This window comes from Saccopteryx bilineata, chromosome 3 (genome assembly GCF_036850765.1).
Source record: "Saccopteryx bilineata isolate mSacBil1 chromosome 3, mSacBil1_pri_phased_curated, whole genome shotgun sequence".
NCBI lineage: Eukaryota > Metazoa > Chordata > Mammalia > Chiroptera > Emballonuridae > Saccopteryx > Saccopteryx bilineata.
The window spans coordinates 61,069,967-61,094,122 of NC_089492.1; the positions used below are offsets into that span (position 1 = coordinate 61,069,967).

Consider the following 24,156-nt stretch of genomic DNA (forward strand, 5'->3'; position numbering starts at 1 on the left):
CCTGCATGCCCTGGCCAAAAATTGAACCCAGGACTTCCACATGCCAGACCAATGCTCTACTGCTAAGCCAACAAACCAGGGTGTATTAATTTTTTATAACTTCTCTATAAGAAATTACGACAAACCTGGTATCTTAAATAACAGCAATTTATTCTCTCACTGTTCTGGAGGCCAGAAGTTTGAAATCAAGGTGTTAGCAGGGCCATGCTCCCTTTGGAGCTTTAGGGGAGAATCCTTTCTTATCTTTTTTAGCTTCTAGTGACTGCCAACATTCCTGGGCTTGTGACCACATCACTCTGATCTCTATCTCCATGGTCACATTGCCTTGTCCTATTCTTTCTTATATCTAATCTCCCTCTGCCTTCCTATCATAGAGTACATATGCTTGCATTCAGGCCCCACTTAGATAATCTGAACTAATCCCCCCATCTCATGATCCTTAACTCAATCACACCTGCAAAGTCTCTTACTGCCATAGGAGGTAAAGTCCATAGGTTCCAGGGAGTAGAACTTACATGTGTTTTGGGTGGACTGTTATTCAGCCCACTGTAAATTGGGTTGACAATAGTATATACATGAAAATAAAAGGATATAGTATGTGAAAAGTGCTTAGAAAGATGTCTACATACAATAAAGCACTCAATAAATGTTAGCACGTGATGGTGATGTTGATGATGAAACAACAAGAAAATATGGACAAAAATATCTCATCTCTGGGTCATTGATGTGTACTAACCTTAAAATGTTATTATTCAAAAAATTATATCTCTACATTGAATAATTTATAACTCACAATTGAGGCATAAGATACATATAGTCATTTCTGATTTTGTCTTTGTTACTTTTCACTTGAAATTTAAATCATTTCAACAATTTCATCCATCCTGAAGTCTCCTTAAGGTAAAAAATCAAAGATATGATATGATATGATATGATTCTCTCTTTTTGTTCTCTTGTCTCCTGCCCACCTAGGATACAGATCTAATGACATTCAACATTTCTGTACACCGCTCATGGTGGCGGGAACATGGACCTGGTTGTGTCCGAAGAGTGCTGCCTCCATCAGCCCACGGCATGATGGACGACTACACATATGTCTCCGTCACAGGCTGCATCGTCGACTTCCAGTACCTGGAGGTCATCCACAGCGCCATCCAAATCCTACTCTCCGTAAGTGTCACATTGATGTCATTGTCTGATTGGGACTCTCCTTTACTGCCATGTTATATATAAGCCATCTGTCTGTATAACACCATCATTGAGCACACAGAGAGCACCCTTTAAGCAATGGAAATAGCAACAATCATGCTAACATTAGGTGCACTTAGTGACAGCATTTCCGATTGGTATCTGGATGCATTGTCTTTAGAACCAGTTAGTTGCTGTAGTTTCTAATTTGAAATAGGATCCACCTATTCAATGAAAGAGTACTGTGGTATTCCAGAAGTGGTGTGCTGGCCGCCCACTGCCTCAAGTCCTGCTACTTCCATTACAATTATTACAGCTTCTCCTTCTCTTGCATTTTTTTACTGATGCACATTGGTTCCAGAGAAAGAAGATGGAAACACACCCAATTGTTTCTTCAATCTAATAAACTTCATATTTCAAAAAAATTATTTCTTAAGAAAATAAATCCCTCCAGAGTCTTATACATTCTACTACCTAAAATTTGGGATTAGGATACAGTTTCATATAGAGCAACACAGAGCAGAAATGGCTTGATTGGACCACAGAAGGTTTATATGCTTGAAATTTCTTAAAATTTTTTTTCCACCATGCTATCTCACCTACAGTTTGATTGCAGTGTGGAGTGGAATTAATTTAAGCTATATACCATCATCAAGAAGATTATTTCTTTGAGATGCAGCAAGCACTTGGCATTTTGTTGGAGTCAGTACATAATACAGCCATTTTTAACCATGCTTTTCACATAAACTAACCACCTCAGTCCTATCCAACTGATTAAAGTCAGAATCAGAGACTTTAGTGCAATAATAAATTAATAGATGACAGAAATATAAGAAGTGTATGTCAGTGAAGAATTTACTTTGCAATTATTTCTAAAAAGAACTTTGAGAAATCCTTGTGGAAGAACAGTATATAAAAAAATATATTAATTTGAACTCAATTGAATATAAATAATAAGGTCACAAAAAGTGGTTACAGGGGCCCTGGCTGGTTGACTCAGTGGTAGAGCATCAGTCCAGAATGTGGATGTCCTGGGTTTGATTCCCAGTCAGGGCACACAGGAGAGGGGACCATCTCTAACTCCATGCCTCCCCCTTCTCTCTCTCTCTTTCTCTTTCTCCCTCTTCCCTTTCCACAGCCATGGTTTGATTGGCTCAAGTTGGCTTCAGGTGCTGAAGATGGCTCCATGGCCTCCACCTCAGGTGCTAAAAAATGGCTCCAGTTGCAATGGAGCAATGGCCCAAGATGGGCAGACATTGTCCCCTTGTGGGCTTACCTGTTGGATTCTGATAGGGATGTATGCTGGAGTCTGTCTCTCTGCCTTCCCTCCTCTAATAATAATAATAATAATAATAATAATAATATCATTACAAGAATGACTGAGTCATTTACTCGGGGTGAGATAAGACATCCTGTTGAAATTTCCCTTGAAGCCAGGGAGGATGTTCTTATCACTTGACTGCCAGCCTAGTTAATTATTCCAAATGTGGTGACCTTTCCTTGTTCCTAGAGGGTATGCAAGAAAGGCCCTCATGTAATAGCCTCCAGCCAAAATTTTCCCATAAAATAGGTAGGGTCCCTGAAGCTGTAGAGAACTCTACCCTCATCAACGAGCATGGCGGGGTGGGTGGCCAACTTTGGAGATCAGGCTGAGGCTTCCTGGTCTGGTGATGTGTTCTTCCACATTTTGGTGAGATTTGTACATACTCATAATTCTCTTTTTCTTAGTCTATTGCTTTAACTAGCTATAACTATAGAGGCCAGGCTGATGTTTCTCCATCTGGTGATGTTGTATAGCTTATTGTTGTGTTGATTCTTTTTCTTTATTCTACTTTAGGTTACATAAGTTCAAACCCCTTTTACCTTTGCCTTGATAATTTTTATTGCTATTAATCACAGTAAATTTCCCCCTAAAATGCATCCTTGAGTAATTCTATCTCTGTACTGTACCTCATGCACAACACACCTTGATACCATTTACTGTATTTGTTATCTGCTGATTTGTAACAAAACACTCCAAAATGTCATTACTGAAAATAATACCAGTTTATTGCTTAGAATTCTGTATATCAGGGATTTTGGCAAGGCCCAGCTAGATAGTCCTGTTGCACATAATTTTGCTAGGGTCACTCCTGTGAGTCTTTTGACCAGGGCCTCTGCTAGGGCTAGAAAATACAGGAAGAACTCACTCAGATGTATGGTGCTGGCTGTTAGTAAATTCTCCTCTACGTGGCATCTCTTTTTGTAGAAAAGTTGACAGACTTTCTTACAGCAAGACACCCGATTTCTTAGAGAAGCCCAACATGCAAACCTTTTTCAAGTCTCTACAAGCACACCTTGTTTTGCTACACCCCACCTTATTGCACCTTTCAGGTATTGCATCTTACCAATTGAAAGTTAGTGGCAACCCTGCACTGAGCAAGTCTAGTGGCACCATTTTGTCCAACAAGCTCAAATAATGGTTAGCATTTTTTAACAGTGTAAAGCCAGGAGCCAGAGCCAGGGCCACCATCACAGCAGTCTTCTGGCCCATGCAGGTTCGCATTGGATTCGGACAGTCGGTAAAGAAACAACGGAGCCACAAACTGGTGGGCCATTGTCTTTAATCCTAGCTTGCACCCGGCGGGCAAGTAAAAATACACACTGGGCTCCAAAAGCCACTCACATTCAGTGCTCACAAAACCACTGACTTATCCGAGTTTCCTAGAATCAAAGGTTTCTAGCTCACCAGCCTTATTCTCCTCAGTTCCCCATCTCCTTCCTTATCCCAGATACAAACTCTACACAAACTGGCATCTCACTCAGCACTCCACCATCTTGGCTGCTTCTCCTGGCCTCCTCCACGTGGCCTCCTTCCACTGCTGGCTCTACTCTCTCCGCTCTCTCATGCTAACCTCAGGAACCAAGAGCCCAAACTCTGTTCTGCCCCCATTTTATATTGTAGCTTCACAACCTCTAATCCAATATACCAAATAGGGAAGTCTCTAATACAAAGTCACTTCTCTGAGGCATGATTGGATTTTACCGCCCTACATCAAAAAGGATAGGAAAGGCTTAATCCCAAAACCAAGCCCCAGGCTACAAGGATTCTGCCTGCCTTTAGCCCACCCCAACACACATTAATATCACCTGGGCGACGGCCTCCTCATGTTATCTTCAACAAAGTGAGCATAATACATTTTATCTGCCCAACAAACAGTAAAATATTTTAATTAAGGTATGTACATTATCTTTTTAGACATAATTCTATTGCATACTTAATAGGCGACAGTGTAGTGTAAGCATTTTTAAGTACTGGGAAACCAAAGAATTTGTGACTTGTTTTACTGTGATATTTGCTTTATGGAAGTGGTCTGGACCAAACTCCCAATATCTCTGAGGTATTCCTGTACTTGAGTAATGCTTACTATCATCCATTTGACTACAAGCCCTCATCTGACTGATATGACCAAACCCAGAGTCATTTTGGGAAGGGACTATGGAAAGGTGAGAAGATGAGGAAACAAAGCTCATTTGGGGCCACTGGTGTAGTGGTCTTATCTTGCTCTGTTAATTATTGTTCTTTAACTTGCCTATGTAAAGTTTTAAGATAGTATTTTAGAGCACATTTTAATTAGAATTTTTTTTGGAAAAGCGAATGCTTTGAATTTTATAAAAGCAAAGGTCTTTTAGTGTTTTTATTCAAAGAAAACCAAATCTAACGCAATTCAAAAAAAGATGTTGTACCTCAATGCTAAAAGATTTTCATTCAGAGATATAACAAGGAATCTGCTTATTCTTGGTTTTTATAATCATTTAAATATATATATATACTGTCATTGTCGATATATGTTTGTTAGTCTTTTCCTATTCTCTTGTCTTTCTTTAATCATACACACACACACACACACACATGCACACACACACGTAGGGGATAAAAGTAGGTTTACAGTTGTTCATATGGAAAATGACATGCAGGTAATTATTATTATTATTTTTTGCAGGTTATTATTAACTCAAAAGAATATCACTCACACTGTAACCCTACTCTTACACAGCCTTGTAGGTTTGTGTATATAATATATATTATTTTATTAAATGTAGAGGCAAATTTTTCTCTTAAAAATTTTCAGTCTATTTTATGATAATAGAGTATTATCATATACTAGATTCTAAAGGTTTTTATGGAAACATTTTCCTAGAGTCTTTCATATGTAAACAGATCTTCCTCCTTCTAAAAATTATTTATATTAAATTGCTAAACCATTTCAAGGAATGATGGCATGATGTCTAAATCTTTATGATGCAGCAGAATGCTATAGAATCAAAAAGTCATTTACCCATAGTAACTCCAATTCACTTGAATGGCAAGGTGGGAGTATATTCATTTGATAAGGAGCTGAACTGTCACATAAAAGTCTATGCTAGAGAAACACTGAATTAAGTGTGTGTTGCCACCTGGAAGTGCTTTTTTCTTTATAAAGGAATTCCTCAACATATTATTTTAGGGAACATTCAAAGCTGTCTGTCTGCCTTTGCAGTACTAGACTATTTAGCCTTCTGGCAAAAAAAGAATTATCTGCTGATCTCTGGCTTTTCTTGTGTAATATACCTAGGAGAAAAGATTTTTAATATAATTTTTATTAAAATGAAATATAGCCTGAGTATTTCACAACATACAAATTATGTATTATTATCTTTGATTTTATATGGGTTTCTTGTACTTTCCACTTATTTTATATGCATATATTTACAATTATTAGAATAGTGTTTTTTAAATCTTATGATAAGGGAAAAATTTCTGTATGTGTTGCCTTATATGTGTTGGGATATCAAATTTAGTACTGAAAAATATGGATGATGATTGCAATATTTAACAACCTGAGGTGCATGCGCAACAATTAAGCAAACAGACAAAGGGCTGTGAGGTTGGTCTCAGTCCAGATGCCCTGCATTATATAATATTATATATAATGTATAGTATATATAATATTAATATAAATATATAATATATATTTATCTATACACACATACAGGGATGTGCAAAAGTAGGTTGCCCTGTCATTGCTGGAGGCCCAGGAATATCAAGAAGTAAGAAAGGGTCGGAAGCATGTGGCCTAGACAGTGGAGGGGGTCCCTTGGAGTTTCAGGGCAACTGTCTAGCAAATGAGTGAGAGATGTTCTAGTGACTTACACACACAGACTCAGCTCTGCTGGTGAATACCACCTATGCCAGCGGTTCTCAACCTGTGGGTTCCGATGACTTTAGGCGACCCCTGTGTTTTGGTCGTTCGACCCCCGCCACGGTCGCGACCCACAGGTTGAGAACCGCTGACCTATGCAATTGTCCTGTGTAAGAGAAGAGCTAGAACCAAAAGAAACATAAGCCCCATCACAAGCATTCGATAGAGGTGGTATACAAGCTTGACAGACATGAGGGGAAAGCTGAACTCAGAAAGAAGGCAATGATTTAGGATCCCACTCAACTGGCCCCCACACAGGAGCCAGGGCCCCCTCCCAAGCGCCTATCCCTGCCTAGCAGCAATCTGTCTTAACCTTCCTTCACAGATGGTCAGTTTGAGGGGGAGAGGGAGAGCAGAAGGCAGAAGTGGTTTCTGTCGCCTTCATGCTATTAAAGACAGAGTTGGTACTTGTTGACCTGAACATTGTCATCAACACCCAGTTAAAGATCAGGATGGATTCTAAAGAAAGGCTGTGGACTGTCTGAGGGGACAAACAAAATTTAACCCATGGAGGAGATGAGAAATCAAAGACAGTATCAATGTCAGGCTCTGGAGTATCAGTCCCTCCTCTCATCCCCATCTGCTCCACACTTCTCAGGAGGCTGATGACCTCCTGAGTCACCCTTCCTGCCCCACCTCTGCCCTGCCCACCATTGTGCATGCACTTGCTCCAGAGAAACGACTCCAAAGTGCAAATCTGATCACCCACTTTCCTTTTGATCACCCTTCCGTGATTCCCATCACCTGCAAGATGAGATCCAAATCCACACCTTGTCATGTGAGGCCCGCCTGACCTGCTCCTGGACGGACTGCACCCTCTTCTCCTGAGGCTGCCCCAGATGAACCTGCCACCACCTCTCTAGGACATGGCATGTGGAATGGCTCCTAAGAAAATGATTCATCAGGAATAAAGAACTACTCGAATGATGTTCATGGTTATTTATAAAAGCACACCCCAGTGTATCTAAAAACATGCTATTAAAGACAGAGTATAACAATTTTCAGTATATCAACATGATTATTATATAGATAGAAATAAGTTTGTTAATTTTTTAAGACCATATGTAGAACATGGCAAGGAGTTTGATTTAAATAAGCATTCAAGAAAGAGATAAAATGCCAAAAGATGTAGAATTACATTTATGTTTTACTCAAAAAGGTTTTTAGTTGTTGTATCACATTTTCAATAATACCATTCAATCGTCACATGATTTATATAAAAGAATTGTCCCAGTAGAGCCCGAGCTCTACGTCGATCAGGCATCCCCGATTCAACTTCCCCATGCAAGGAGATACTCCTGCTTAACAGCAGGGTTGATGGCCTCTTCAAGACTATGAGACCAAAACTAAAATCAATAATAAAAAAAGAACTATGAGACCAGTTGCCACTGGAGGAAAGACAAAGACTGACACACAAGTTAGTTGCAAGAATCACACTGGCAGTTTATTACTTACAAATACTATGGCGTGCTTGGGTACAGCTTACTGGGGCCCCGTTGGTGTGCTCCTCTCGGCTGTCCTTGGTCAGAGCGGTGTGGAGACAGCCCACGTTCAATGCGTTCAATGTTGGAATCTGGATGACTAACTGCAGCTAGAGGCCCCTTGGCTTCAGTACCTTTTTCTGACATATGCTTTCTAACAGTTGTTAATCTAGTGCATTATCACATCAGGCCACTTTCTAGCAGGGAGCCCTTTTTTATGTTAATTTTCAGAATTGTCACATCAAGCCACTTTTTATTTATATATAACTTCACACACACACACTAACTGGGACCTGCACAAAAGGCAGAGTATGCCTATTATATCTGTACACACTAGATTAGTGTTCCCACCCAGAAGGCATAGTCTAATTCATTTGTCTTAATGGCTTTTAATGTTATGTCCTAATTTATTTCTATATATCTTCTATATTTTTCTATATTTCTATATATTTCATTACTATAATGTTATATTATTGTAACAAGAGTGGAAGAGATGTATCCTTGTTTCTCTTTGATTATTAAACAATCCCAAGTTTCGTAATATTTACTTGATCATTGGAGGCACTCTTAAATCTTAGTTATTATCAGATATTCTATTTTAGTGGACTGCCACTTCTGAGATCAATAGGTAAGTAATAAATAAGCATTTTATGGCCCTTTTTAATTTTTCAGGATTAGTTATTTGTGGGTAAACAGATCCATAGTCTCATGTTAACTATTAAACAACATACATATATTTTAAAGGAACTTATGTTTGCAACTAGCTGACAAATCCTAATCTCTAAACCTGAAAGAGATCTTTACAACTCACTTTATCTACCTCTCTTTAGAACTAAGTTTACATATACATTGCCTTAAATTCTCACTGTCAAGATATTCTCCTTCATATCTAATAGTCGACACGTCTTATTCTTTAATGTCTTCACCATGGTCAGAGCCGGAGATCAGGGCAATCTGGGAATTGGTTTCCTCCAATCTCCTGTTCTTTTCATTTTATCTATCTAGTCACATCAACATTCATCACTGTTCCCTGTCCTTCAATCAGACACATTTGACTTAAAGATAAATTAAATCTCAATAGAGAAGGGTGAAAGATAACATTAGACCACAAGATATCCTGGGGAATTTTTATTCAAAATGGATATCTGTTCCATCTGCTGACAGGAGCAGATAATACTATGGCTGACTCAGTAACACATGCTCACACAGATTAAGAATGCAAGTCAAAAATAAGATTTAAAATAAGTTCCAATTTTTGTTATTTGTACCCCCTCCAAAAATGTAAATAAAGTTAAAAGTGGGGTTTGGGGGAGTTGATTTTTACGTAAACATTTACATTTATTTAGCAGACTGTTAGTATGTGCTTGGGACATACTGAATGCTTTGCAGATATGAATTCATTTAATCTTCAAAGTGACCATAGAAGTAGGTATTATTTTATTCATTATTCTGTGAATGTGAAAACTGAGACACACGGAGAGGTGAAGTAATTTGTCCAAGGTCACACAACTTGTGAGTGAGCAAAGCTGGACCTTAAACAGAGGCAGATGGACTCCAGAATGCATGGTTTTAACCATTTCCTTGGACTTCCTTATGACATCGGATCAGTGGTAAACTCTCAGAACTGTAAAGCTGTGACTCTCCTGTTGTGTTGACAAGGTTCATTCGGTAGCTCTAGTATTTGAAAGTAATCGGGAGCAATTAATAATTACTTGATAGTTAAAGATTGGTGAAATAAATAGTTCAAAATGTTATCTTTCACTCTTGAAAATATCCCCTAACTACCTTTTTGTTGTTGAGAAAAAAAAAAGTATGGAGCAAAGGGAGGATTTCACCACTTGTCAAATTGTGAGACTATCAGATTCCTTTCTCCTTGCTTGCTTGCTGGGGATTTTCTAGTTGTTGGTAAGAGGAAAGCAATTTTAATCAACCTCTCCTGCTTAAATTCTTCCCAGAATTATCCTTTTCCTAGAGAATTCATTGTAAAATGAAATAGATGATTGCTCCTTATATACAATTTTTAGTAGATCAGTTACTTTATATATACCATTTCTGGTCTCTTTATTCACCTCCATCCTCAGGAAACTGATCAACAGTTTATCTAAAGTTCCATAAAGAAATCACTCATTAGACCAGGGGTCCCCAAACTATGGCCCGTGGGCCACATGCGGCCCCCTGAGGCCATTTTTCTGGCCCCTGCCGCACTTATGGAAGGGGCACCTCTTTCATTGGTGGTCAGTGAGAGTGCATCATTTTGTGCTCCTGAAGTACTGTATGCGGCGGTGCTGCAGAGTGCGGCGTTGCTCACGTACAGTACTACTTCTGGTGACGCAGATATACGCATCACAGCTCCAGAAGCGTGTCATATCACTTGTTACAGCTAGCAATGACAAATATGGAACCAGACATTGACCATCTCATTAGCCAAAAGCAGGCCCATAGTTCCCATTGAAATACTGGTCAGTTTGTTGGTTTAAATTTACTTGTTCTTTATTTTAAATATTGTATTTGTTCCCGTTTTGTTTTTTTACTTTGAAATAAGATATGTGCAGTGTGCATAGAGATTTGTTCATAGTTTATTTTTATAGTCCGGCCCTCCAACGGTCTGAGGGACAGTGAACTGGCCCCCTGTGTAAAAAGTTTGGGGACCCCTGCATTAGACCATCTAAATATTGAGAAGGAAGCATGGTTGTGGAGAAAGAATTGCTGTGTCAGTGATACTGACAAGTCTTTGGCACAGACATTTGTGTTCAGGAACCAAAGTGTACCTGTTCCATCAAATTGTTTGGGTTTGAGTGTTTGTCTGGTGACCGTTGATTTTAAGTCATTTCTATATGAGCATTCATGTCTGTGCAGTGTACTCTGTCTTTGAAATGTGCATACATTTTTTAAAGGTTTTATTGAGATACAATTCATATACCATACAATTCATTCATTTAAAATGTACAGTTAGGTAGTTTTCAGTATACCCACAGATATGTACCACCATCACCACAGACATTTTAGAATATATTCTTTACCATAAAAAGCAACCTTTACCCTTTAGCTATCGTTAGTTATTCCTTCTCCCCCTCCTCCAGACAACCTTAAGCAACAACTAGTCTCTATATATTTGCCCAATCTGGACATTCTATAATATATAAAAGAAATCATAAAATATGTAGGGTTCTGTGTCTGGCTTTTTTCTATTAGCATGTTTTAAAGGTTCATTTGTTAGCCAGGAAGCTAGTTACTATTAATAAAGAAAGGGGAAAATGAAATCAGATATTTATCCTGATAAACTAAGGAGCTGAGTTGAACTCAACAGAGGACCACTGCACCTTTCCCCGAGGGGACTTAATTCCTAAAGCGAGCTCCCTGAGGACAACTAGCCATTATTTGGGATTACTGAGGGAGAGATAAAATAATAAAAGAGAAATTCCTTTGGGTGTATGTGCAATGGAAGCCAATATGGTGCAGAAGAATGTCCTTCTACTATGAGACAAGATGGTGATCATAAAGGAAAGACTTCTAACCTGGGAAAAAGCCATATTGGTTAGGAGGCAGTCCCAACATAAGCCTGGAAAAAGCCAGGAAAGAAACTGGTTAATTTGAAAGAGAGCTTACCCTTTCCTAAGCTTGTGGTAATATAATCAAAGCTTAACAAAGGCCCCTCTCTGTAGCATGCTCTCACCCGTTCTTCTCCACTCTTTGGCATGTTCTTTCTCTGTAGCAGCTTTGTGACTCCAAGCTTGGCCGGGCTCCAAGCAGGGGCCTGGGTGCACAAGTGCATCAGCTGGAGTGCATCTGGGAACAGAAACTAAGCTAGCCAGATGGAGACAAGGACGGAGCAGGACTAAGCTTTGGTATGGACTAAACTGAATTATAGCAGCTTCATATGCCCTGCCAATGGTGGGTAATGGCACAATGACTCTGTACTATAGCTTGTCTTCTGGGCTTGGTGAGAACAACAATATATTTCTTCCACAGCGAGAGGAGCTAAGCCACCTGGTTGTGGATGAGACACTGGACACCTACTTTGCTTTTGGGGACAGCTCTGATAAATCTTAACACTATACCTTTTGTCTGTTATAAAAACATGTACAAAATTTAGCAAAATTCTCAGGACTACAACTAAAATGTATAAAGCTTTTACCTTCCCACTAATAAAACCATAAGTGGAATTTAGGCAATCCACCATACTTTGTTCTGTATATAGATCCATGTTTTGGGAACATGAGTTACAGATGGCAATTTTCAGCTCTTATATAGATCTTTGGTATTATGTAAATGTATGTCACTTGAACACAGCATCTATGGATTTTAATAACTGAAAATATGTGAGCATTTAAAATTCATATTCCTCTTATAACAACATTCTCTTTAACAGTGTATGTATGATTGGATTTTATTCTGCATGTTAATCAGTTATCACATATATTTATGTCTCAAATCACAAATTCCATGCCATCTCCAAACAACAGAAGTAAGTCTCTCAGGGCCCAGATGCTCATAATTATCCCACACATGTTTGCAGGTCTTCATAAATTATTACTGCCCTACTAGTTTCAAATAATCTGCTAAACATTGACTATTCAATGCGGAAGTGAGCTATGACATTTGGTAGACAAATACAGTTTCATCAGAGAAATGCAAAGCTTAATTAGAAATCATATCTAGCACAAAAACCATTAATATAAAAAATATGGGAAATGTTTAATAATTAATCAAGACAAACATTGTGCTGTAGGCTTATGGAGATATTAAAAAGCAAGAAAGCTAATTTTATTGATGCTTTATTTAGGGTAATTTAATGTCATCCAGATGCTGTCAGGTTTTATCTTTAGCCCTAGGTAAGAATAATTATTAAGTTGGGGAATAGTAGCTTTCATAACAATAAGAATTAATTGAAAAACATTTACACTCTCCCTTTAACCAAATTGTGTATAAATTCCATAAAGAAAATCTTATGTCATCATTGTATTCTTCATAAATGAAACAGGCATATTATCATTCATTCAGAAAAACATGATCAGTAAGTCCACGCTCCGTACAAAGTACTATGCTAGGAACTTTGGATATAAGAGGATGGAAATAAATGAAACAAAGTTGAATTTGACGTGATCCACTCCACAGTATCTTTCAGTCCACTAGGGGAGGTCAGACAGGCCATCAAAGTGCTGCAGGATGGACAGAGAACGAGAGTTCCCTAATTAAGATTCGAAGTGTCTCTGGGGCTCACAGAGGAAGTGTATTCAGAGAAGCTGTGATATTTAACTTAAGCCCAAAAAGTTTACTCTCGGAAGCAAACTCTTTTTTAGTGGACCAAACTTCAATATTTCAAGGATATTCCAAATAAGTTACTGGTGGAATTACAGAAGTTTACATTCATGCCATCAAGCAGGAACCAAGAATTCTGAAAGTTAAAGCAATTAACTGTTTGGGTACACAAAAACAAAGTCTTTTTTAAAGGGGGCATTCAGCAGAGCTAAAACAAGATTGATTACCTCAGCAAGAGGGCAGAAAAGGCCCATCAAGGTGGAGTTTACAGTCCCCAAAAAAAGAGCTCCCTTAGCCAAAGAGAGAGAGGTCCAGACATGGGTTTCAATGACTCTTACTGTAACTAGTCAAGGACAAGCTCAAAGAAAACTGAGGTTCAGGTTTCCCATGGCTGCTGCTGGATCTTGCAACAAACAGAACCTTTGGTTACTACTTCTCACGTGTTCCATACAGAAGGAACAGCAGCATAAGCAAAGAAATAGAAATAAAGCAGGGGGCTAGTGAGTAGTTCACTTCGGCTTAAGTGGAGAGTATGTGCATAGAAATAGTGGCTTAAGTTGGAAAGAAAGGTTAACAGAGGCACTTGAATGCCAACTTAAGGCTTTGGGCCTTTGTCCCAAGTGAAATCAAGACCTAGTTTTAGCTTGTAAGCAAGAAAATGGCATATACAGAACTCTGACTTCAGTAGGCTATTCTGGTAGGCATGTGCAGGATGGGTCAGATAAGGAAGAGCACACTATCAGGAGATTGTCCTAATAGTCTGAGCCATATGCCCCAGAGTATCCTCGAAATAACTATCCTATAAACTGAATCTCAAGAAGGATTCCGCCTGGCCTGTGGTGGTGCAGTGGATAAAGCATTGACCTGGAATGCTGAGTTCGCTGGTTCAAAACCCCGCGCTAGCCTGGTCAAGGCACATAAGGGAGGTGATGCTTCCTGCTCCTCCCCTCTTCTCTTTCTCTATCTCTCTTTTCTCTCTCTCTAAAAATAAATAAATAAAATCTAAATAAATTTTTTAAAAAAGAAGGATTCCATGGTGACATAAGGGTGACTGATGTCATGTTATATTTACTCATTGGAGATTCAGTATATGAATTAGCATATTAAAGTATATGAGAAATCCTGCTTTAAAAAAAAATCTAATTGGCCCTGGCCAGGTAGCTCAGCTGGTTAGAGTGTCATCTGTTTTTGTCAAGGTTGTAGGTTCAATCCCTGACCAGGGCACATACAAGAGACAACTAATGAATGTATAAATAAGTGCAACAATAAATCGATGTTTCTCTCTCCCTCTTTCTCTTCCCCTTCTTCTCTCTCTCTTTCTTCCTTCTTCTTTTTCTCTCAAATTAATAAATTTAAAAATAAGTCTAATTAAAAACAAAGACTGAGAGACTCTTCCAGATTAAAGGAAACTAGAGAAACATGCCAACTAAATGAAGCATGTGAAACTGGGCCAAAAACAGGCAATTGTGGGATAGTTGTCAAAAATTGAGTAGTCTGACCTGTGGTAGCGCAGTGAGATAAAGCGTCAACCTGGAACACTGAGGTCACCAGTTCGAAACCCTGGGCTTGTCTGGTCAAGGCACATATGGGAGTTGATGCTTCCTACTCCCTCCCCCTTCTCTCTCTCTCTCTCTCTCTCTCTCTCTCTCCTCTCTGAAAAAAAAATTGAATAAATAAAGTCTTTAAAAAAAAAGAAAATTGAATAAAGCTGATGGATTGCATAATAGTATTATACCATGTCAATTTCTTAGGCTTTATAATTATACTGTAGTGCTGTAAGGTGCTAACGTATCAGGAAACTGGATGGAGGATACACAGGAATTTTTCAAAAGTCTTTTTAAATTTTCTGTAACTCTGAAGTTATTTCAAAATGAAACTTTAAAAAATATTTAAATGGAAAAATAATTTTAGAACTCCCAAACAATTTTCTAAAGGAAATAATTTAGGAAATATTGGTTAAAGAAAAGTTATGAACTATCAATGAGAATGGAAATCAGAAAATAGACTCAAAACACATTACTGAGATTTGGACAAGTGACTGTGAGGGGAGATGAAGGAGAGAGAACCCCCTTCAGCCGACATGGGCAAGGAGGGCAGAGAGGTCTACATCCACACAGCAGCTGGGAAAAGAGCCGGTTGACAGAGAAAACAAATGAGTTTCGATTTGGACACATGATGAGTTCCTCTTACCATTTTTTAGTTGCATAATTATTTTTAAAAACTTGTTACCTGTTTGGGATAAAGAACTATCATCTTTTTTGCTCTTCCAATCAATATAGCCGCCCCCACAATAAGAGAAATTTGAGAAAATTATCCAAAAGAATTCACAAGAGTCTAGCATGAATTTTTGAAAACATGAATTTATCTTTATCTTTATAATATTCAGAACTAAACAATAACACTTGTTTTATTAAAGTTGTTGGAATTCTCCATTTCAAATATAGTCCCTGGAAATTTTAAGTGGCTCCTCAAATTCTAGCACACTAGTATTATTAGTAAAAATGTGGTTATTCATAGTCATTTTTCTACAACCTGTACAACTTTGGGGTGCAAAGTGATTTTTTTAATTATATTCTTTTTATCAGGTAGTCAGACACATCCCCAGGTCAAATATCGGGTGAAAAGTGAAATAAAAGTCTGATAACAAAAGCATTAAGATTATTGTCAGAGGCCCTGGCCAGTTGGCTCAGTGGTAGAGTATCTGCACGGCGTGTGGATGTTCTCGGTTTGATTCCCAGTCAGGGCACACAGGAGAAGTAACCATCTGCTTCTCCACCTCTTCCCCTCCCCTTTCTCTCTCTCTCTCTCTCTCTCTCTCTGTCTCTCTCTTCTCTTCCCACAGCCATGGCTCGACTGGTTCAAGCACATTGGCCCAGGTGCTAAGAATGGCTCTGTGGAATCTCCACCTCAGGAGCTAAAAATAGCTCGATTGTGAGCATGACCTCAGATGGGTAGAGCATCAGCCCCAGATGGGGGTTGCCAGGTGGATGCTGGCTAGGGCGCATGTGGGAGTCTGTCTCTTTATCTTCCCTCCTCTCACTTGGAAAAGAAGAAAAAGAAAGATTATTGTCTGAATTTTTAGCTTTCATATAAATGTTTATTTTTGTGAAAACTTCTTAATATAATGTGCTATAAATTTAATTCTATAGAAATCTTTGTGGCATGTATTATTCTGGATTCTAAACAGAGATTGGTTTGAAGTGTTGAAACTTTTTAAATTTTAGCAATGTTTAATTTAATAAAGGCAGAGACCAATCAAATACTCTTCATCAAGGAAGTGACATAATCACAAATGTGCTCAAGTTGAAGTAGGTAGCTGCTGAAGGCTTTGGGTTCAGGTGAAGATTTAATCTGGGGGGACAGCTCAGCTTAAGCTGGAGTCAGATTCAATCAGGAGAAGTTGGCCACTAATTAGATAAGAAATCAATGAAGAGGAAAATTCCAAAGAATAAAACGGATATTTTGAACCCAAATGACAGGTAAATTGCAACGATATTCAGAAAGAAGGAAATAATGAATAGAACATTATTGAGGCTCAATTCAAATCACTTCATTTAATCTATCACATGATAAAAAAATTTAAAAGAGTTTTGTTTTAATCTGAGGAAGAGAGTGAAGAAATTGTTCCTGGCCTTCAGAGGATTTGGCATGAAGCCTCTGGCCCTGGCGGTGAGGGTGGAGGGGTTTGGGGCTCCAAATAGGCAGTGATGGATATTGCTTAGCACTCTGTACTTACCATTTCTTACTCTCGCTTACTTTCTATTTATTTCTCTATTTCTCCTAGTAGTTTTGGCCTCGCATACAAAAATATTTTTTCTCATTTTTTTTTTTTTTTGGAACCAGAATAGCTTAGCTTAGCTTAGCCACATGTCTTGGATATAACAGGCTCTCACTGTATATGCACCATCACTCGCTTGTGAGACATATATGTGTGGGTCAGGAAAACTAAGCAAGCGAACTGTAGAGGCTCAAAAGTAACAGGAAGAAAATAAAATTGTGTTGTGAAGGAGTGACTCAGGGTGGGTTATGCTCTCTTTTTTTTTTTTTTTAATTTATTCATTTTAGGAGAGAGAAAGAGACGGGGGAGGGGGGGAGGAGCTAGAAGCATCAACTCCCATATGTGCCGTGACTACGCAAGCCCAGGGTTTCGAACCGGCGACCTCAGTATTTCCAGGTCGACGTTTTATCCACTGCGCCACCAACAGGTCAGGCTATGCTCTCTAATTTCTTTTAAAATAGTACGTCACAGAGCGTGTGAGAGTGTGCTGTGTATGTGTGTGAGTTCTAGTGCCCATGCTGGGGGTGGGGCTGGAGGTGGGTGTGTCGTGGTGGGTTGACACTTCCAGTGTCAGAAGGGCAGTTCATGTTTGAAAGACTTGAGACAAGAGCCAACTTGGCAGACAGAGACAGCTGCAAAAGCCTTTAGCATCTTTCATCTGATAAACACCAGAAAGTGTTTATTGAGAGTACTTGAATTAGAAATGATGTTTTATTGGCGAAATGAATGGTTCTCAAGATTTTTGAATTGGCTAGAAATATTCTTCAGGTACTCATGGCCGCTTTGCATGCACCGAGCACATGAAGCTAGTGAGCCCACTGGCCTCACACACTCCAGGAGGGGCTCTAGAACCTGGGTTCCCACCAGCTCTTCGTTCAGAAACTGAAGATTCTGTTACCTGACTCCCAATTGACATGAAGCTCTGTCTTGCTAATAGGATACTGTCAGAAGCAGCTTTTTAGATGCTCAAAAGGACAGAGGTCTAAGACTTCACTGATCTTGAAGCACTGGCTTTGTGCTATTTGTTAATAAATATTGGTATGTGTGTAGCAGAGTTTATACTGAGACTTGCTTAATTTCCCGTAGCAAGGTTGTGGGACAGAAACACTTTGTCCCTTGACTTTCTCTAACTATCTACTCAAAGGATTTGATTGTAAATGACAAAACTGATTTAGTCAATACTCATCAGAGTAGTAGGAGAAGACGTCTCTTAGGAAGTGCCATTTGAGCTGACACAGAAATGAAGTCATTTAGAGTGGGGCTAAGAATATCCCAAAGGAAACAAAAAGTCACATGGCTAGAGTTTAGAAATTAAGGAAGAGAGTGATGCAAGATGAAATCACAGAGATGTGGGTAGACGTTAGAAAAGACATGGTGCAGAATTTAAATTAGATTATAAACCACTGGAAACATGTTACTGTGTTTCAACTAGGAGCCTGGCATGCTCAACCTTTAGGAAACTCGGGAGTTGCTTGGAGAAAGGATTAGAGGATAACAAGAATACAAACAAATAAACCATTGGGTAAACCGTTCCATTTGACCACAAGCTAGAGATGGAGGCTTGGACTTGGGTGGTAGCAGTACAGATAAAAATGCCTAGACAATAATACTTATAGGAAGAGAAAAGAAAGAAATAAGGATGCAGCTGAGGGTTTGGATTTAAGCAGTGAGTACATGATTCTGCTAGTTACTGAGATGAGAACAAGGATTTTGCTCCACAGGCAGTTTTACCTCTTCTCAACATATAAAATAATAGCAATCACAGATTATTTTTGAATATTTTTAATAACTAGAGAGTTATTTCTAAGTATATTATGAAACTTACATAGCTACAAGAAGTATCATCTACAAATAGAAGCCATGCCTTCTCAGATTAGAAAATTGAGCCATCCTAATAGTTCAAAATTGATTATCATTTCATAGTGGTTTAAAGCAATCAATGCAGCATCAGCCACTCACATTTGAATAAGCATAAAACTGATAGCAAAGAATGCTATGGGGAAGTGGTGTTCTTTATTAAAATTGATTAATGTAAATAGCTCTTTTGTTTAAAATTTATTTATATAAAATCCTACCAAATATTTGCAAAGATAATCAGGAAGTCATGCAGACAATGAAATATGAACAATTAAAATCTTTAGGATACATAAAAACTTTTAATTTACTGCCTAAAATAATCTAAATAAATATAAAACTGGATTGTAAGGCTTGGCTGTAAAGGACTTTAAAGCCAATGATAATAATAATAAAAATTTATAACTGACATTTACTGGGTACAGACTACGTGACAAGCATCTGCCTTTGAAGTGTTATCCTGTGTAATCTTTTCAAAAGTAATGCAGTGTAAGCTTTATTACTCTTAACTTATATATGAATAAGCTGGGGCATAAAATAAGTATCTTGATGGGGTTGAGGGGCATCAAACTTGATTCTGATGGATGGATCCTGAAACTACTGTGCTTACTGAGGATCCTTTATTAATACATAAAACAGAAAGTAACATATAAGGGTATCTTTTAGTATATGCTTCAGAAAGATATTAGAGTTCTAAGGCATCATTTTGCAAATTTTGTTCATTTATCTCACAATTTCATATAAGTCAAAGTCTTCAAACTGTGACATTTCTGTGTCCCACATGTACTGGACAGAGGAAACAAATTTTATTACAAATTATTCCTATTGATGGAACAGATCTTCAGAACAAAAATCAAAACTGCTGGATACCTCTTTCAGGTGGGGCTTTGGAAGAACTTTCTGTGGTTACACATGCACATGAAACTATACCCGGTCTGAGACTGCATGAAAGCAGTTAGGGAAGTGAGAAAGTGGACAGTCAATTAATTAAAAGACGTCAATCTCTTAATCGAGAACTCCTTCACCTTCTGTAACTTTTAGATTGATGGAAAAGCACTGTCTCTAATCCAGAAAGGTGCATTCATTTGACTCCTTTCCTGAAGTAGATGTGAAATATTTAATTTTTTGTGTGGTGTATTTAATTTTGATTTTTCTTTACTGACATTGAGTCAGGATTTATATTTGTATAGGAGCTACACTGTAAGGAAGGACGAGGTAAAAATTTGACAACTTTTATATCCCAAGAAGTTAACAAACTGTCAATATATAACTAAATATATGTTTTGCATGTAGTTATATACATTTATAGGTATATTTTAATACATACATATATACTGATATATGTTTATATATATATATAGCTATATAAATTTAATGAACTTGCAACAGTTGCTAATGCAAATGACAGAGCCCTGTCAACAAAGCACCCAACGGGAATAATAAGATTGTGCTAATGCAAATGAAAAAGTCTTGTGGACAAAGCACCAGTCAAAAATGTCTGTGATGTCCTGTGTGATAAGATTGTGAGAGATGGGTTGGATGGTAATCTACAAGTTGACTAGCCCTGATCTTTCTCTGCCTAATGCAAAACTTGGCTCCACCTCTTTCCTGTGAAACTACAAAGTATATATATAGACTTCTGCTTGAGACCCAGGAGGCTGTCTCTGCCGCACAATGTGTGTCCTGGAGAGAATCACAGTTAGGTTGTGCAGCAGGGATGCTTTCCACTGCCCTGAGTTTCGTCATGGGGAATGAGGACGGACTTTGGGCTGAGAAGAGGACAGTTGTCAGAACGGAATGGCAGTTCTGAATCTATCTTCCGCAGGCAACAGCCTGTTTGCACATACTCTAGATCAGGCTTCCTGAAGGCAAACTCGTTGTAACAATAGCTGAGATTGCTTCTTTGTCATTAGTGTCCATAAGGATATATCAAGAAATATAATTTCCTTTTTAAATTAAAAAATCCAAAAAAGTAGGTAAGATGATGCATATTGCTAAGTATATCATGTAGATTTCAAAGTTCACGTTTCTGGTGCCTGTTTTCACAAACAGAATTTAAATCTTTCAAGATAAAACATCATAGTTTAAAAACTATTATTTTGTTCAGTGGTAGAGTGTCACCCTGGTGTGTGGATGTCCTGGGTTCAAACCTGGTCAGGATACATACAAGAGGCAATCATGCTCCTCCACCCATCAGCCTTTCCCCCTCTCTTTCTCATCCTCTCTCTCCCCGCTCCCAGAGCCACGGCTAGATTGGCTCAAGCAAGTTGGCCCCAGGTGCTGAGGATGGCTCCATGGCCTCTGCCTCAGGTGCTAAAAATAGCTCAGTTCAAATGGAGCAATGCCCCAGATGAGCAGAGCATTGCGCCATAGGGTACTTGCCAGGATTCAGGACACAGCGGGAGTCTGTCTCTCTGCCTCCCCTGCTCTCAATTAAAAAAAATAAAAAGTATTATTGTCGGTGATGTTAACACATTCAAAGTATTTTCATTGCAAAGCTGTGGGCAACCTTGATAAATTAAGCTTTTTTAATTGGTATTTTTTTTACTTCAATATATTGACACTTTTGAAAACATATCTGTGCGTCCAAAACTGACTTTTTTTCATTTCTTATTGTTTCAAGTTTGGTTTCATCACTAACCCTAGACTTCACATTTTAGTCTAGTGATCAAATAGAATTTTTTCTTGTCTAGGGAAAGTTAAATAAGACAAATTCATGCCAGGCACTAATTAGAGCATCCAGGTTTTATGGACACAATAATAAGTAGGCCCTGATTATTCAGACAAATAACTAAAAAGTAATAAATTGTGTTTAATTCAAAATATCAATAGATGCTAAGGCATTTCAGTGCCCTTTCAATTCCATGTTTGTCCTATTTCAATTCCTATCAATAGCCACAGATTAAAATTCTGTCTATGTGATGCCCAAACTTTCAGTTCAAATTAGTCAGCCTGGTTAATTCAATATAAAAATATTCATCAACAAAGTAACAAGCTGTTTTTCCAAAAACAGTTCATTAAATCAGTTCAGCCTACAAAGGTTTTATAAACAATCTACAAAGCCAGCACTTCCATCTGATCGCATTATTCCTTCATAAGTTATTGTACTGCTTCCTTCTATTTAAAAAATAATCACCTTCAGCATCCCATCGTCTCTCTTTTCCCCCAGTGCAATGAAATTTCTCCCTGTCATTAAATCCAAACTTTCTAAAATATTGTCTCTAGCCTAATAATTAAAAGAGATAAAGGAGCCCTGGCCGGTTGGCTCAGCGGTAGAGCGTCGGCCTAGCGTGCGGAGGACCCGGATTCGATTCCCGGCCAGGGCACACAGGAAAAAGCGCCCATTTGCTTCTCCACCCCTCCGCCGCGCTTTCCTCTCTGTCTCTCTCTTCCCCTCCCGCAGCCAAGGCTCCATTGGAGCAAAGATGGCCCGGGCACTGGGGATGGCTCTGTGGCCTCTGCCTCAGGCGCTAGAGTGGCTCTGGTCGCAACATGGCGACACCCAGGATGGGCAGAGCATCGCCCCCTGGTGGGCAGAGCGTCGCCCCTGGTGGGCGTGCTGGGTGGATCCCCGTCGGGCGCATGCGGGAGTCTGTCTGACTGTTTCTCCCTGTTTCCAGCTTCAGAAAAATGGAAAAAAAAAAAAAAAAAAAAAAAGAGATAAAGGAATTTCTCTAAAACAATTTAGAGATTGGTCATCCTCTGAAAATACTAGTAATTTACACTACAGGATAGGTAAGCACAGAGGTCCCCAATGACCTTTCTCTATGTAATAGATAAATCCTAAGGAACCCCCAATAATTCTTTCCTTCTAGTATTTATGCTCTTGCATAATCTCCCCTTGAGTGTGTGCAGCACCTGGGATCTGCTGCTAACCAATAAAATATGGCAAAGATGATGAGATGTCCATTTCATGATACATTACGTTATATGACAAAAGTGATGAGCTGTCACTCCCATAATTATGTTTCATTATGTAAAACGGAGAGGCTGCCCATGTGCAGCAGAGAATCAAGGAGCACAAGCTCTCTAACCATCCCTGGCTGACTGGGTGCCTGCACATGTGAGAAAGACTGGGGGGCACAGAGGAGACTAAGAGTATAGGGATGTGTGAAAATTGCCTGAATTTTGAGTGCACTCCACAATTCACATACAGGTTACTAGTGTTAGGTACTTAAGCAAATTTCTAATCAATCATTGACCAACCACTAGGCTTTGCAGACATAGTGGTGTATTCTAGGATCCCAGGATAAAAAATAAGATTTTAAAAATGAGCAGACATTAGCAGCCACATATCAAGATTAAACCCAGACAAGTTATTTAAAACAAAACAAACCAACAACCCTCAGTGGGAAAAAAAAGAGTTACTATGATATATTATCTAAAATGTCTGGCTTTCAAAAATCCAAATAATAATAATCATTAAGATAAGCAAAGACAAGCCGATAAGCCAAAAAATAGAACCATGAGGCTGAAACTCCCAGAGAAATTGTCTCAGATATATTTATCAGACAAAGACTTCAAAGCACTAATTATAAAAATGGTCAAAAGTAAAGGAAATCATATTTAAATGATTTAAAAATATACATGATGTCAATGATTCCTCTTATTGGAAACAAAAAATAATTAGTTATAGATAATTTTAAATGAGATTTTCTGTTATAGTAAGACTATCAAAGGATTAACAGAATGATGTATATCCTAATATTTATAAGATAGCTGACATATTTTCCAAGCAAATGTTTGGAAAAGTTAAAAACAAACAAACAGAAAACAAACAAACAAACAAAGAAAAACATCTCCCTTGGTGATCCAGGGAGCAATGACAGAAGGGCACAAAAAAAAAGAACTGGTTGTGTAATTTCATTCTGTCCAACAGCTAGATAAGCAGCCACCAGTTTCACATTAGAATGCATTTGGTTATCCCACTTACCCCACTTATAATGGGCTGGTAATCCTATAAATATTTATTGCTCAACTAAAGAAAGCAGCATATGCCCTTACCCTTTGAGAAAGGTCTGTAACCCACACGGTGCCAGTGAAGTATGAAACCCCAATGATTTGGTTACTCCTTAATATGTTAAAGGCTAGCCTGTGCTTGACACATGTGCCCACTGAATGCAGTGAGTCAGAGGCAGCTCCTGGGAGGCAGCTGTGAGCATATGCTTCAGCGGGCGAGCTGTCAGACCCACAGCTACTCTCTACCCGCATCCGAAGCAGGACGATGGGGAACCTATGGATTAGCACATTTAACCTTGATTCATTGGAGATACAGATCAACCCTTTCTGAATAGATTGAACATAGGAATAAAAGACGTGGGGAGGGGCACTTTCCTTGGGGTGATTCTGGATGTGTGTACATCACATAATGTTA

General features: G+C 38.6%; 1 protein-coding gene across 2 annotated transcripts in view; it reads left to right on the forward strand.

Moving 5' to 3' along the window:
- Positions 1-24,156, forward strand: part of NKAIN3 (sodium/potassium transporting ATPase interacting 3) — a 636,992-nt gene that overhangs the window by 467,945 nt on the left and 144,891 nt on the right. For both annotated transcript variants that reach the window (XM_066266203.1, XM_066266204.1), the window contains exon 4: positions 973-1,170. In XM_066266203.1, coding sequence (XP_066122300.1) covers positions 973-1,170 — 198 coding nt within the window. The remainder of the gene's footprint in view (positions 1-972; positions 1,171-24,156) is intronic.